The sequence below is a fragment of the Larus michahellis genome, chromosome Z (genome assembly GCF_964199755.1).
Source record: "Larus michahellis chromosome Z, bLarMic1.1, whole genome shotgun sequence".
NCBI lineage: Eukaryota > Metazoa > Chordata > Aves > Charadriiformes > Laridae > Larus > Larus michahellis.
In genome coordinates, this window is record NC_133930.1 from 86,599,825 (window position 1) to 86,614,181 (window position 14,357).

The window sequence follows — 14,357 nt, forward strand, 5'->3', positions numbered from 1 at the left end:
CTGCAGGCTCAGAATTCTGAGGTTAGTTTTATGTAAGAGTGAGAATTCATTTTTATTTTTAATTTCTCATCTGGAGATCCTAAAGTTCTTTAAAAGATGAGATGTACTTATCGACATCTTCCATATAAGGAGTCTAAAATATAGAGCATTACGTTGCTTTCCCAAGACCACTAATGAAAACTGAAAATGTTAAAGCAAAAAATGACTAGGAAAGTAATATGTATTGAAATTAAATGTGAAAAAAAGGTTATTTCCTATCACTATAGTAGAAATTTTAAAAATTAAGCCTAAGTGGATAGATATGAATAGAACTTAGTGGTTTTTGAAGCACGAAGTCGTGAACAAAAGTGAGCGTGCAGCTGCCTGGACGCCTGACAGTCACAGCACGTGCTTCTGCCGGCAGCCGCTCAATTACCCAAAGTATGGATTATACGCCTCATCCTGACTTCTTGCACAAAACTGATATAAAAGATGTGTGAATGTTCGTCTGCGTTGCATGTAGTCCGAAATTTTTAGTATTTTGAAAGCTTTCCCAGGTTTTTGGTAGAAGTTCGTCCGTTGCCACTAATTTTAAGTATAGATAACAAATAAAAAAAATACTATTTTTAACTTTCTGTAGGTGTTTTATAGGCATTTAGATATTGGCTTAACAGAAATGCAAACTCTTTATGTCCAACCAAGAGAAATATTTTGCTATTATATATTTTAGTCAGTGGTAACTACAGGTTTTATACAGAGAAGCCAGGCAGTGTAAAAAGATTCGTTATTTATTCACAAATCAATGCACACTACTATTCAGACATAAACCAGCTTTCCATTTAACTCAGTATTCCCATAAGGCCGCCTGTGTCAGGTGCAAAAGTGCTGTCCTGGCAGATATAGGCCATCTGATAAATTTAAATTCTTAGAATAATTCTTATTATAAATTCTTATTTTTATTCTGTATGAGGATTTTCTGTAGAAATGTATTTATCTTAAAGCTATTTTTAAAACTGCTACTTTATCGTTCAGAAGCGTGACTGAAAGTAGATCTTGATGCTTGGTGAGTTGCTGTCGGTGATTTCTTTTTAGTGGAGGCTTTAGTGGATGACACCCATCACAGAGAGACAGGAATTAGGGCGCTACCAAGTTCGGTATTTATGAATAACTTTGTATGGTACAAAGTAAAAATTGCTACGGTATAAAATAACCCACCTTTATACCATAGTATAAAGTAAAAATCAGGAACCAGCTGAAGAAAGGTTATTCAAGCAAGTAGTTTTGAAAAAAAGTAAAATGTTTGAGGAGGAAAAACTTCCGTGTTGGTGTGGGAAACCTGCTGTTTGAGATGTTTCCCAGGCAGTGCAGAGGGTTATCCTGTTAGTAACACCCAGGGCTCTTGGAAATGGACTTGTTGTGCTTTGATAAGCAGTTTACAGCATTCTAGTCCTCTGCTTTGGTGGCCACCACGAGAGCGGTCTTGTCCTGCAGGAGGTAGGCTGTGCCAGAAGGGCATCCAGAGCCAGCGACCGCCCCGGCACCGGGGGGAGCCTAGGGGGCAGGCGGAGGGACCCCATCTCCTTTGGTGCCATGGGACTTCCCCTGGTCCCAGCATCTCCCAACCCATCCCAGGCATCAGCAGCGTCGGGGTCAAAGAAGGAGGTCGGTGGGGAATTTGGGTGCCCTTCGGCAGGTCTTAGAGGGCTTGAGATTACAGTTTCAGAGTCAGGTTTGAGTGGAATTTCAACTCCCGAGTCCGTCATTAGAGCAAACTCTCAAAGTCCACTCCTAGGAGACAAATTTTTGAACAGTAGATCGCACCGTGTAATTCTTGCTGTACTGGTACATGTGTATGCTTGTCCCAATCTAGCACTAAGCTTTATAGACACTAACAAAGAAAGCTTTCTGCACTAATAATCTTTTCCACATGATAGTTAAAAAACCTCTGCTATCGTCCTTTAGGTCTTGGTGTACTGTTTTTGAAAAAAAAACATTAGAAGGAAGAAAAGCTATTTTATTAGGTGTGTGCTGAAACTCCTGTATGTTTTTCTTTTAATACACCCTGACTAAATGTGACTAAATGTACAAGGTTTCAGATAATATGTAAAATTTTGTTACAAAAGTAAAAAAATTTTCTCTAGTCAGTTTCATGTGATTATTTACCCATGTGCATTAGAAGATTTGAGAGTTAGGCTGGAAATATTTTTTGTAGCTTGTAAGAATCATAGACTAATAGATTCATACAGTAGTTTGGGTTGGAAGGGGCCTTTAAAGGCCATCTATTCAAACCCCCCTGCCCTGGGCAGGGCCACCTCCCACCAGCCCAGGTTGCTCCAAGCCCCGTCCAACCTGGCCTTGAACCCCTCCAGGGATGGGGCAGCCACAGCTGCTCTGGGCAACCTGGGCCAGGGGCTCACCACCCTCACAGCAAACAATTTCTGCCTCACATCTCATCTCAATCTCCCCCTTTCAGTGTAAAACCCTTCCCCCTCATCCCATGGCTCCCCTCCCTGCTCCAGAGTCCCTCCCCAGCTTTCCTGGAGCCCCTTGAGGGACTGGAAGGGGCTGGAAGGTCTCCGCGGAGCCTTCTCTTCCCCAGGCTGAACCCCCCCAGCTCTCTCAGCCTGTCCCCACAGCAGAGGGGCTCCAGCCCTCCCAGCATCTCCGGGGCCTCCTCTGGCCCCGCTCCAACAGCTCCGTGTCCTTCTGCTGTTGGTGCCCCAGCGCTGGAGGCAGCACTGCAGGGGGGTCTCACAGAGCGGAGCAGAGGGGCAGAATCCCCCCCTCACCCCCCTGCCCACGCTGCTGGGGATGCAGCCCAGGCTGCGGGGGGTTTCTGGGCTGCCAGTGCATGCTGCCAGCTCATGGCCAGCTTTTCCCCCCCCAGCACCCCCAAGCACTTCTCTCAGGGCTGCTCCCCATTCCCAGGGGTTGCCCCAACCCAGGTGCAGGATCCTGCACTTGGCCTCATTGAACCTCATGAGGTTCACAGTGACCCACTTCTCCAGCCTGTCCAGGTCCCTCTGGATTGCATCCCTCCCTCCAGTGTGTCAACCACACCACTCAGCTTGGTGTCACCTGCAAAATTCCTGAGGGCGCCCTCGATCCCACTGTCCATGTCACTGGTGAAGATACTGCACAGTACTAGTCCCAGTATGGATGCCTGAAGGACACCTCTCATCACCGATCTCCAAGTGGACATTGAGCCATTGACCACTACCCTCTGGATGTGATCATCCAACCAATTTCTCATCCACTGAACCGTCCACCCATCAAATCCATATCTCTGCAATTTAGAGAGAGGGGTGTTGTGGACGACCGTGTCAAAGGCCTTACAGAAGTCCAGAAAAACAACATCAGTAGCAAAGCACTGTATGTTTTTCCTTTCTATTTTTGACCTTGCTGGAAAAAGATGGATCTGATGACAAGTGCAGATCTGTGTTCAGGTTTACCTGCCAGGGTGGGGTATGTTGCTGCACCTCTTTCTATATTACTGTATGGCTTCTGGAAGTTGGGATTCCTCTTCTGCTCAGCCCCTTGACTGGTGTTTTCCCAGTGAGTTACTGGTTTGAGTGGTGGTGAGGTTTGTACTCAAGCTGTTTGGCTGGTGGTGGGCATTTCTCTTTAGAAGCAAGAAAAATATGACAAGGGAGAGATTTTGTTTTCTTGGAGTCATTTACCAATGAGGCTAAGGAGGACGTGTAAGACTGTAGAGTGTGGATTTTACTTGTCAGCCTCCAACAGACTCATTAAAGCACCACACACCTGCCAGTGTGTGGTATCAAGATAAAAATGGTCATTGTTCATATCCACCACCCTTCGTTTCCCCCTGGCTATTAGGAATTCTGATTGACATCCTGGTTGCCTCTGTAGCAAACGATTTAGAAATTATCTGAATATCCAGGAAAAATGACCAGATGTTTTGACAGCTAAAAGTGACTCCTTTGTCATACACCCAACTAAACCTCTCGCTCCAGATCCCCAAGAAACCTCAGCTTCTACCGTTAAGCTTTATCAATCCTAACTTATTACTTAACTGTAAAACTGGTGAAGACCAGACACATCTCCAAGCTGAAACCTGCAGTTCCCAGGCCGTGGACGCGGACAAGCGCCGGAGAAGGTGTGCACCAGCAGTGTCATTTACTGTAAATTCAACCTGTATCACATGAGCAGGAAGCATTAAGCCTTTATGGGAGCTAAAATGGAAATATTTCATGAGGTGAAGGTTTTTAGACCTAACGTCTGTATTTAGCTATTTCTGCTTTCCTGTCCCAGTTCAGCTTCCAATGCGTATGCAGTTACTCGGCTGCATGGATAGGGTCTTTCCTGCCCTTGGGAAAGGGCCATGGAGCAGGTGCTGCTGGAGGCCAAAAGCTCCAGCTTTTCACCGAGACACCCCAACACCGGAGTGCTCAGTTTATGGCACGGAATTTAACTTTGTCAAAGCTACCCGAATATGAATCTCCTCCGAAATGTTAAGCAAGAAGGGAAGTAGCATGACTTTTTCAAGCCCTAAAAATAGAAATTTGTGGCTGCAGTTTTAACTGTTACTGAGCAGTTTCCCTCATCATCATCATCGGCAGGAATAATTACTGCCCATCCTCTGAAATTCCGTAGAACACACCCCCAGCAGCAGCTCTGACGCAGCTCCAGACGTGCATGGTGTGACCGTGCATGAGAAAATTCCTACAGCAGCCTCGCCTGGCACTCGTTCTGCATCGCAACGTGTTTAAAGTTTGCTATTAGATTTTAAACTTTGAATCCAGTGGAAATTCTGCCCGCACAGAAGGACTGGGAGCTGTGAGTTCTGCTTGAGAATGGCTTGAAAATAAATATCTGTCATGCAATCTAGGAAATGTCTGCATTGAACTTCCCATATTTGAGGACTGCCCTTTGCCCGGGAGAGGGTTAAGTTATGCTGAGAAAACATGAACCTGCGGAAATTTGCACAAGTCAGCTTAAGTTGTCTGGGGCTTGCTGAAATAGGAGATTGCTACTCTGCCAAGAGCAAGAAGGAGTTTATTGCCAAGAACGAAGCTTTTGGCTTTCCCCTTCCTTTCCAAGCAGGGGAGAAAGCCCGTGATTTCTTCTCTTTCGCTCCCGAGGAGGGTAAGGAGCACCGGCAGCCCCAGATGGTGTCACCGGGGTGTTTTGCAGTGGGAGGAGGTTTCACGGCTTCTCGCCGAGCTGGGGGAGGCTCGTGCCGCGAGGGAGACTGTGCCCGGGGGAGTTTTGTCAGAGATGAGTGGTCGGGGGCCACGCTGACACGGGACGCCCAGCGCTGCGACGGGCTCTTCCCCTAAGGCTGTGTCTGCGCAGCAAATCCTAAAGGTTGAACTGTTTATCAGAAATCACAGAAGTGTCAGGCTTGAAAAAAACAGCAACTTTAATTCCACGGGTTTTAGCTGAACTTCAAAAAAACAAAAACAAAAACCAAAACCAAAACAAACTAAAAACAAGTTTTTGATTTTTTTTTTTATTTTTTAAAAAAAAGGAGGGGGGAAAAAAGGATGAGAGAAATAAAGTGAAAGGAAAACAAGCTTTTGATTTTTTTTTTTGTTTAAAAATAAAAAAAAGGAGGAGCGAAAAAAAGGATGAGAGAAATAAAAGTGAGACAGGTTTTATACTTTGAGGCTTTTTGCCTCATCATCAAGTTGAAAAGGTCTTTAAACTTTTTTTGTTCGGAGATAGTGTTGTTTTAATGCCAAGAATTTAAAGCAAACTCTTGACCCAGCTGGACTTGGCAGCAGTCGTGCTGTGCGTTTCCCGTCAATCCATTTGCCGACCGGGCGCTGCTCGGGCCGGCTCCGAGTCCTCCCTGCGCTGTCTCCGTGGGACGTTCCGCGCTGAGCAGCCGCCCCGACCCCCGCTGCCCCCGGAGTGACTGCAGCGAAAAATGGAAAAAACGCTTCCTCCCAGCAGCTGCCTTGTAACGAAACCCTTCCAAAAAAAAAAAAAAAAAAAAAAGGGCTGCTCAGACGATTCTGCAGACCGTGGGAGGTCAACCACAAGACGATGGGTCACCAGGGCAGGGGGTGCACGGACGGGCTGCAGTGGCTATTTGCAAGACAGCATTCAGGGGACCCGCGCTATAGCAGTCTGTGGGACACATTATAGCATGTTATAGCAGTCCAGCTCAGACCACTGCAACGGCATTTTTTACACGACACGGAAAACATTGGAGAATTTCCACAGGGTCATTTGGGAGAGACAGGTAGGAAAAAGTTTGTAGAGGGAAAACAAGGCATTTAGGGTGTGTGCATGAATGGGTCTGCAGAAAAAGAACCACAACGGTGAACGCAGCCACTTAGAGCAAGTGTATTTTATTGGGCTGATCAGGTCATGCTCTAGACCTCTTTCCATAGCTACAGAAAGCATGAAGAGATATTGACGTACTGAAGCACTGATCAATGAAAGGAAAAAAACCTGCATTTGCAGAAAAGGTGCATTTGATCCCACAGAAGGAAGTGGCAAAGAAGAATTTCCTTGAACGTCCAAGAAGAATGTATGTCGAAAGGAGGCGGCCATGGCTCGTGGTCATCTCTCTCCCGAAAGCAGAAACAGCAGGCATAATGGGTAGTGGTCACCGCTGTTAGGAACAAGTTGATTAATACGATACCATTATAGAACAGACTTTGGAGACTTGTAAATAGTGCTTTTACATTGAAATATATATCTCAGCGGTACACAGATTTACGTGTGTGTCTGTATATATGCACACAGGTTTTGTGCACGTACACACACATTCTATATATTGCACATATTGTAAGTCTTTCCTAAACTCACCTTACCAAATGAGTAAGTTTTATTCGGCAAGGAAAACAAGTCCAGTCGTCAGCCACTCGAGCGCTCGTGTGTTTGGCTCAAGCTACTGTCATGGTTCCAAGCTGCTTATTGTGCCGCACACGCAGGAGCTGAACTGTGCGCGCACACACCCACGAACACACCCCGCTCTGTTTGCACAGTGAGCTGCATCTCAGCTTCTGACGAAGCGGAATATAAGTTTAAAAACAATATTCTATGTGCTGCGATGAGCTGTTGGAGGGACGCTTGACGAGTGAGAGCGGCAGGCCCCGGTCTGTGTCGGTCTTTCCCCGTATGGTTTAAAGGAGGACCCAGTTGTTCTCTTCTTGCACTGGGATTTACGCAGCCCACACGTTTACATGTATCTGGGCTGTCACTCTTGGCATGGGTTTTTTTCCTTAATGATGTCCCTAAAAACTCACTGACAGCCCATTCCCACTCATGCCCCACACAAGCACAGCGGTGGCACACATCACCCAAACCACTTGCTGGAGCAGGACCCAGTGCCCTCTTTCTATGGGGCTGTCTGCCCTGACGCCTCTTCCTCCTTTTCTGCAAAAAAGCCAAATATTTGAGACTTCCTAAAAGGCATGACCCTCTCCTTGCCTCCATTCCCTGCAGTTGCCCTTGGGTGCAGTGAGGACCAGAGAAGGTCCAATGCAGCATCTTCCTCCTTGTGCTCTGCATCTTCTATTGCTGCTGCCCTGCTCGTTTAGGTTACTGCCCTGTTTCTGCTGTGCATTGTGGACACGTATTTTAGGCTGCTCTGTCCTGTCCTCTAACCTTCTCCTCCAAAAGAGGTCTATCCAAAACCTGGCACTCTGGAGAACAAGGGGAAGTGTCAGGAGAGCATCGTGGCTGAGGGAGGGAGGCACAGCTGGGCTGTACGGCAAAAAGGCAGGGCCTGGGAGGTGGGAGCAAGGACAAGCTGCACAGCAGGAATTTGGAAACGTTGCCCAGGATCTAGGTAGGGTGGAGGAATGGGTGGGCAGGAACCTTATGAAATTCAGCTGGAGGTGAGTTTTGTCCATCAGGAGCCGCCTCGTTGGGTGACACAGGCTGGGGCTGACTGGATGGAGGGCAGCTCTGCAAAACGGGGCCAGGAGGGGTCTCAGCAGCCAGGGAGGTGAGCACCAGCCATCAGCAATGGCAGCAAGGAGGGCCACCAGCACCCTAGGCTGCCTTCACGGCACTGCCTCTGCAGGATGGTGCCTGGGGGGAGGGCGAGAGACAGCAGATGTGTAAGGGAAGAAGTTTTGCCCATTTGGAGAGTGAAACAGTGGCAGAAAGGTTGTGCAGACTCTGTCCTTGAAGGTATTCCAGGACCTGACTGGGTAAAGCCCTGATGAACCTGGCCTGATCCCATAGCTGACCCAGCTGGGAGCAAGGGGTTGGATGAGAGATCTCCAGAGGTCTCCTCTGACCTGACCAATCCCGTGATTCTCCTCTTGTTTGCCAGCAATTTGTCCCAGAAGCCCTCTCAGCTCCCTTAGCCTAAATGTTGAAGAGCTCTTCCCTGCTCTGCTCATCTTCTGCGTGCTGTTTCCCTGTGTGGAAGGTACTGCACGCACGTATGGGACCTCCACAAACTTCATCCGTCTCCACGTGCTCTGACTGGTTCCTGCTGCAGCATTTCTCCACGCCCACGTGCGAGGACCTCAGAAAGTCCAGCTGAGGGTCCCCACATTCCCCACTCACAGAAAGGTACAGTGGGTCCCCCACAGAGTGTCCACGCCTTTTTTAAAGCTGATTACAGTATAAGAAAAGCCCATCTTCTGTGAGGCTGAAACTTCAGAGAGTTTGTTTGAGAGAAACAGGGTCAATCTTCTGATGTGGGGGAAGAAAAAAAAAAGGAAGATCTACATGCTGAACCTTTTTGTCTGGATCCTAGGGAAAGGCTAGCAACTGAAACCTGCGCTGTCAGAGGTTTTGGTGACGTTTCTTTCAAGTATGCAGGAAGAAAGTCACAGTGTATACACTGCAACTGGGAATCCCAGAAATGAATTCACGCTGTGCTGCTGTGTAATGGCACACAACGCTGCTCCGTCAAGTCATGCTCCAGTATTAAAAATATTCAAATTTGTCAAACTATTCAAAATACCACTGAAAAAGCATTGCTGTTGGCCAGAGAGCCTGCCCAGGACTTACCCCGCAGCTACTTCCGAGCACCGATCCGCTGCAGCATCGCAGGGAGCTTACAGCTCATCCTCTCCAGCTCGGACAGCCCTCCGATGCATTGTTTCCCGATGAACACGCAAGGGACCTGGGCACAAAACACCGCCACGGGTTGATGAGTGGAGCTGGGCTGCTGCAGGCAAAGAGCTGGGGGGGGGGATTTGTCTGGGAAGCAGACCTCATACAGAGGAGACTGTGGTTTACCAAATCCTCCGCTTGTCCCAAACCCCCTCTGCCTGAAAGCCTGCTGCTAGAAAAGAAGGGGTAGGGGAACATGCTGCGTTTTACAGAGTGGAAGGTACTGCACGCACGTGTGGGACCTCCACAAACTTCATCCGTCTCCATGTGCTCTGACTGGTGCCTGCTGCAGCATTTCTCCACACCCGCGTGCGAGGACCTCAGAAAGTCCATCTGAGGGTCCCCACATTCCCCACTCACAGAAAGGTACAGTGGGTCCCCCCTTTTTACAGTGCAGGAGGAGAAAACCACGCTGCAGGGTAGCGCTGGGAATGCTCCAAACACATCACCCCCGAGAAGCGCGCGAGCAGCTCCGAGTGCCGAGAGCTGGGTGTCGTGGACCACGCGTGAACCCGCGGCAGGCTCTCCAGGAGTCCCACCGTCCTCCCCAGCGCGTCCCAGGCAGGTGAAGCTGCCGGGTGGGATGCGCTGTCGGCCACCCGATGGCCACCACTGCTATCAGAGTCACTTGCCACTGCAAACTTACACTTCTGGCACAACCCCTTCTCCGCGTACCCTTTTCCTGGCCTTTTGCCCTCCTCCTGCTTCACAGCCCTGGCCATCTGCTATTTTCCTGCCTGTGCTGGTCCTTTGACTTGCCCCTTTCACAACTGTCACCTGGGTGCAAGAAAAGTGGCAATCAATCAGTGCAGAGTCAAAGTCAAACAAAACCCAAAAAACACACCCCCCCTCAAAAGAAACCCAAAATACTCCTCTCTTGAAGACCAGGAACAGTTACTGAACCTCAGCATCTGAGTCTTCCTTAAAGTGTGCATGTGCCACTCTCCACAGAGGGAAGTGAAAATAACTGTCGGGCTGGGAAAAAGCAGCCCAGCTGAAGGCAGGGAAGATAAAAAGAAATGAAAACACAGAAGTGAAATTATTGAGATGGCCATAGCTCAAGAGTTCAAGAGAAAAGACATGGGCAAGAACAGGCGTAAAATACAAAGGGGAAAAGCACATGGTTTGTAGACAGCGTCTCGGAAAGCCCTCTCCCCTGCTCCTGCGCGGGCATGGGCAGGTGTAACTTCGGGAGGAGGACACCCCCACCCTGAGGAGGGACCCCCACTGATGCGTTGTGCTCCCCAGCCCCGATGGCAGCCCAGGGGACGCACTGCCCTCCCCAACAGCATTTTGGTTTATCCTCCCCCTTTTCCTTTCCCTCTTCACCCTGGATTTCTTGACCTCAGCTGGCTCTTCTCCCGGCCCCTCACATCCCCTTATGGGTGAACATCCCAAAGGAGCCATCCCTGCTCCGTTCGCTCCCAGCCCTTATCCCCCCGCACGGAGTGGGGGAGACGTCTGGGCACCTCTGCCATCTCTCCCGAGGGCCGCACACAAGCAGTGCTCGGAGGAGCACGCTGCAGTGCTTTCTGGTAGCGAGGAGCCCCTGCTGCAGCAGGGAGCCTGCCTGCCCCACGGGTGCCTGGGGACCGGTGCTGTCCCCAGGAAGGGATGAGACTGGGCAAAAACCAGAAGGCTTCCTCTGACTGGGATGGACAAGGGAGGTAACGTACTACTGGCAGGACTGGGAAAGAAGAGAGCTTTGAAGAGAGCTCGGAGAAGTTTGTTCTCCTTCATCCTGCACGGCCAACTTGGTGAGTAAATGTTTCCCGTCACTGTAAATCCCCCAAACCCCAGCAGATGCCAAGACAAACCTTCTTCTGGCACTTCAAACAGTGTTGTCATGACCCTTTTGTCCCCACTAACGCCAGCCATCCCTCTCCCCCGTCCCTCTACTTCTGGAAATTACCTTCTCCTTCCAGTAACTGACTTCTCTCACTAGCAAACCTCGCACCATCCTTTTTCAGCCTGGAAATCTGCTTCCACTTTCTCTTGCTGCTAATCCTACCAATCCCCCTCCTGCTGGGAAATCAGTTTCTCTTTCCAGTACGTTGAGTCACTAACAAGGCTGGCCATCCTCTCCCTCCCTCCCAAATTCCCCCGCTGTGGGGAAAACACTTCTGCTTTTGGGATATGCCCGTAGTTCCCAGTGCTGCTCGACACTGCCGCTGTGATTCAGTAGATGCTCAGCCGTAGGGCTGTGAGGTTTCCCGGCGTCCACAGGGACGGTCACCGGCACATGGCAGCATATGGCAAAGCTTGGGAATGGCATGGCGGGCCAGGGAAGACATAAAGGGATTAACAACACGTTCCTAAAAGGTCCAGTGCTACAGAGGGCTGAGAAGAAACATAAAAGGTATTTATTGGTGGTTGGTGCAGAAAAAGGGTATCAGGAGTATAGGAGGTGTAGGAGCCCGAGGTGTGGGAGCCCAAGGTATAGGAGCCCAAGGGCTGAGCTTCAGGACGCTTGGCCGTTGGATGCTCTCCCCAAGCAGCTGAGCAAGATGCCTCGCATGGGCCCGTGTGACGTGTGAGGAGCAGCCCAGGTGCCCAGTGGCACCTTCAAGGCCAGGCTGGACGGGGCTCTGAGCACCCTGGTCCAGTGGGAGGTGTCCCTGCTCATGGCAGGTATTTGGAGTTAGGTGTCCTTTAAAGGCTCCATCCCACCCAAACCATTCTATTACTCTGTGATCACCGTGCCCTTCTGGGACCAGGCGTCAGGCAAGAGACACAGATTAACAGCCCGACAGCCCCCAGAGAGCAAAGACATTAATGATGTTGCCCACATGGCCCAGACAAACCGCCCACCACGGCTGGGGTGAGAGGGTGATGAGCTGGTCCATGATGGACCCTCCGGGGCTGTCTATGCCTCCGAGGGGTGGGGGAATCCAGAGGCACCCCCAGGTGCTGCTGCCCCCCTCCCAAACTCAGGATGGGGACGGGGAGTCAAGCAAGAAATATGGCCCTCTCTGCCACCCCAAAAGGGTTAAAATGAAGCAGGCAGGATCAGACACAAGCCGGGAAAAAGGCTTGACTCTGAGGGCGAGGACTTTACAGGAGGTATGGGCAGCATTAACGCCAGCGCTGTGCCGTCACCCAAGTGGGACAGACACAGGGACACTCTGTCAGGCCAGCTGGAACTCCCGCTGTCCCGAAAGCAGAACTACGGGTCCAAATTTTCCCTGGGCTGAGTCCAGCCCGTGAATGGATGTGAAGCCAGCGCAGGAGAAATCCCCCCGAAACCCAGGTATAGAGCGTTTCCCTTCCGCCTCGCTGTGTGGAGGCTGTTGGCCTTTGGCATCATCGAGGCAGATTTTAGGGGGAAAGAAAAAGGTGTGTTCATTACACAGAGGTATAACTAACGCTGAAGGGTGAACTGTCTGCCCTCTGTGACAGTGCTTACGAGGAAATTACTTCCTGAAAATCTAGCACAAAGCGTTGCTCCCTTGGACAGATCTAAATGTTCAGTGAAGATTCAAAATAAACAGCTGCTAAACTTCATGAGCACAGCACCCACGTTACGGCCAGCTGCAAGGATGGAATTCAAAATGCTTTTTCTGCTCTAAGTCAGCGGGGAAAGCAAATGTCCAAATTCAGACAAATTCTCAGCTCTATGTTCTTGCTCCTCTGCCAACCTGTGCTGCCCTGGGCAGCGCCGCGGGAAGATGTTTGAAGGAGCTTTGTCTCACTGCCCTAAAAGTGCAAAGGTACCCTACCCCTCTCCACCATCCCTTCCTCGGCCAGCGCAGTCACGAACCGAGACTTAACATCAGCCTTTTTCCACGCTTCTGCGTGTCGCAGCAGCGAAGGGTGTTTGGAGGAGGTGGCACGTCCCCGGGGCTCTGCTCCCCCCCCCGGGTCCCGGCTGCGCGTCCGGCGCAGCAGCTCCCATCCCGCGGCGGCAGGAGCGGAGACGTTGGAATGAGGAGCGTTTTTAAAAATGGGAAAGGGGGGAACATTTAAAAACGGTCTGGCATAGAAAGAGACCGCGCTTCAGCCTCTGGCAACATCTGGCCAGACTGTGGGGCAGCTGGGAAAAAGGATCAGCAAATTCCAGAACACGAAAGCGAGAACTTACGGTTCTTTGCCTTGTTGTTTGCTGTAAGTAATCCTGGACATCCTCCAACCCAGTAATATCAAACTCTTGCAGGCATTCAGGCGCGCAGACATATTTCAGCAACTCCAAGGCGTTCCTGCAGTAAGGGCAGCCGTTCTTCTTAAAAATGGTCACTTTGTCGTCCCTGATCCTGCTCTTCACGTAGGTAGCCATGCTGCTGCTTCAAGGTGAGCCGGAGCGCTGCCCTTCTCCAGAGGGTTCACAGGCGGTCGGGACAGCAGCGGTCTCAGACCCAGCTATTTATGAGCCACACGGTGCCTTCCTCCCTGAAAACTCCTCCCCAGGAGGATGTAACCCCACCACCAGGCTGAATGCTTTAAAGCAGACGTGTTCACTCTCTATCTGTTTTTATAAATACCCCAATTGCCGAGAAAAGTATCCAGTACAAAAGCAGGAAGGCGGTTTGCCACCGGGTGTTATTTCGGTCCCTGCGCTGCGGGGCGAGCTTTGGTTATGCCCGTCCTGCCCCTCACCTCACCCACCGCCGGACGCTAAAAACACCTTGGGGGTACAGTAGTGACATCAGGAAACCTGCAGGGAACTTAATTCCAGGCTTCCCACCCCAGAAGTGGGGGAAAAAAAAAATTGATTGTTCTGTGGGTACATATTTCTCCCTGCAAACCTTCCACAATGGGTGGGATTCTTTGCCTGCAATTTCCAAAAGTGCCTAAAAGGCTTGTCAGCCTTGCTTCAGTTCCCAAAGGGTCTGTGTTTTGCCACCAGACACGGTCTAAGAACCAAAAGTGTTCAAGGAATCAGTTCCAGAATTGAAAAAAAAGTTCAAAAATGTTACTTTAGCAGACCTATGTTGAAAATGTATTTAGGGAATGTATTAGCGGAGTCGAAGGGATTCAACACACATGTTCTAAGACAGAATTAAGTACAATTTTGTAAACTTGGCAGAGGGAAAAATGTTAAGACTGTAATCCTTCAAAGATTTAAAGTTGTACAAGATTCAGTCAGGTGGCCAGCCCCGTAGGGCTAAATCGTGCCAAACTTTGGATGTTGAGCTGCGGGATGACTTTGCACCCACAGTGGGACCACGGCTGTCTCCAGCCCGCAGCATCCCTCCTCCCGGCAGAGCTCGTCTCATAGACCCACTCACCAACGAAAAGCTGCTTTATTGCAGTAAACAACCATACGCAACGTGTCACACCATTGCTGGGCAGACTCAGCCTAATATTTGGTTCAGCTTTTCGTT

General features: G+C 49.9%; 1 protein-coding gene across 1 annotated transcript; it reads right to left on the reverse strand.

Annotated features, from left to right (window-relative positions):
* Positions 1 to 6,427: 6,427 nt before the first annotated feature.
* On the reverse strand, positions 6,428 to 13,396 carry GLRX (glutaredoxin). Its single transcript, XM_074569586.1, has 4 exons — positions 13,118 to 13,396; positions 9,712 to 9,813; positions 8,932 to 9,046; positions 6,428 to 6,568 (listed from the first exon to the last, which is right to left on the reverse strand). Exons 1-3 carry the CDS (start codon positions 13,307 to 13,309, stop codon positions 8,939 to 8,941), a joined length of 402 nt encoding a protein of 133 aa, XP_074425687.1. The 5' UTR covers positions 13,310 to 13,396; the 3' UTR covers positions 6,428 to 6,568; positions 8,932 to 8,938.
* Between the last annotated feature and the right edge of the window lie 961 nt (positions 13,397 to 14,357).

Coding starts and splice junctions, on each gene's coding strand:
- GLRX (XM_074569586.1), bottom strand. CDS start 13,309: ATGGCTACCTACGTGAAGAGCAGGATCAGGGACGACAAAGTGACCATT. Junction 9,814..13,117: donor AAACAACAAGGCAAAGAACC/GTAAGTTCTCGC, acceptor TCTTGCACCCAG/GTGACAGTTGTGAAAGGGGC. Junction 9,047..9,711: donor GGCAAAAGGCCAGGAAAAGG/GTACGCGGAGAA, acceptor TTTTGTGCCCAG/GTCCCTTGCGTGTTCATCGG.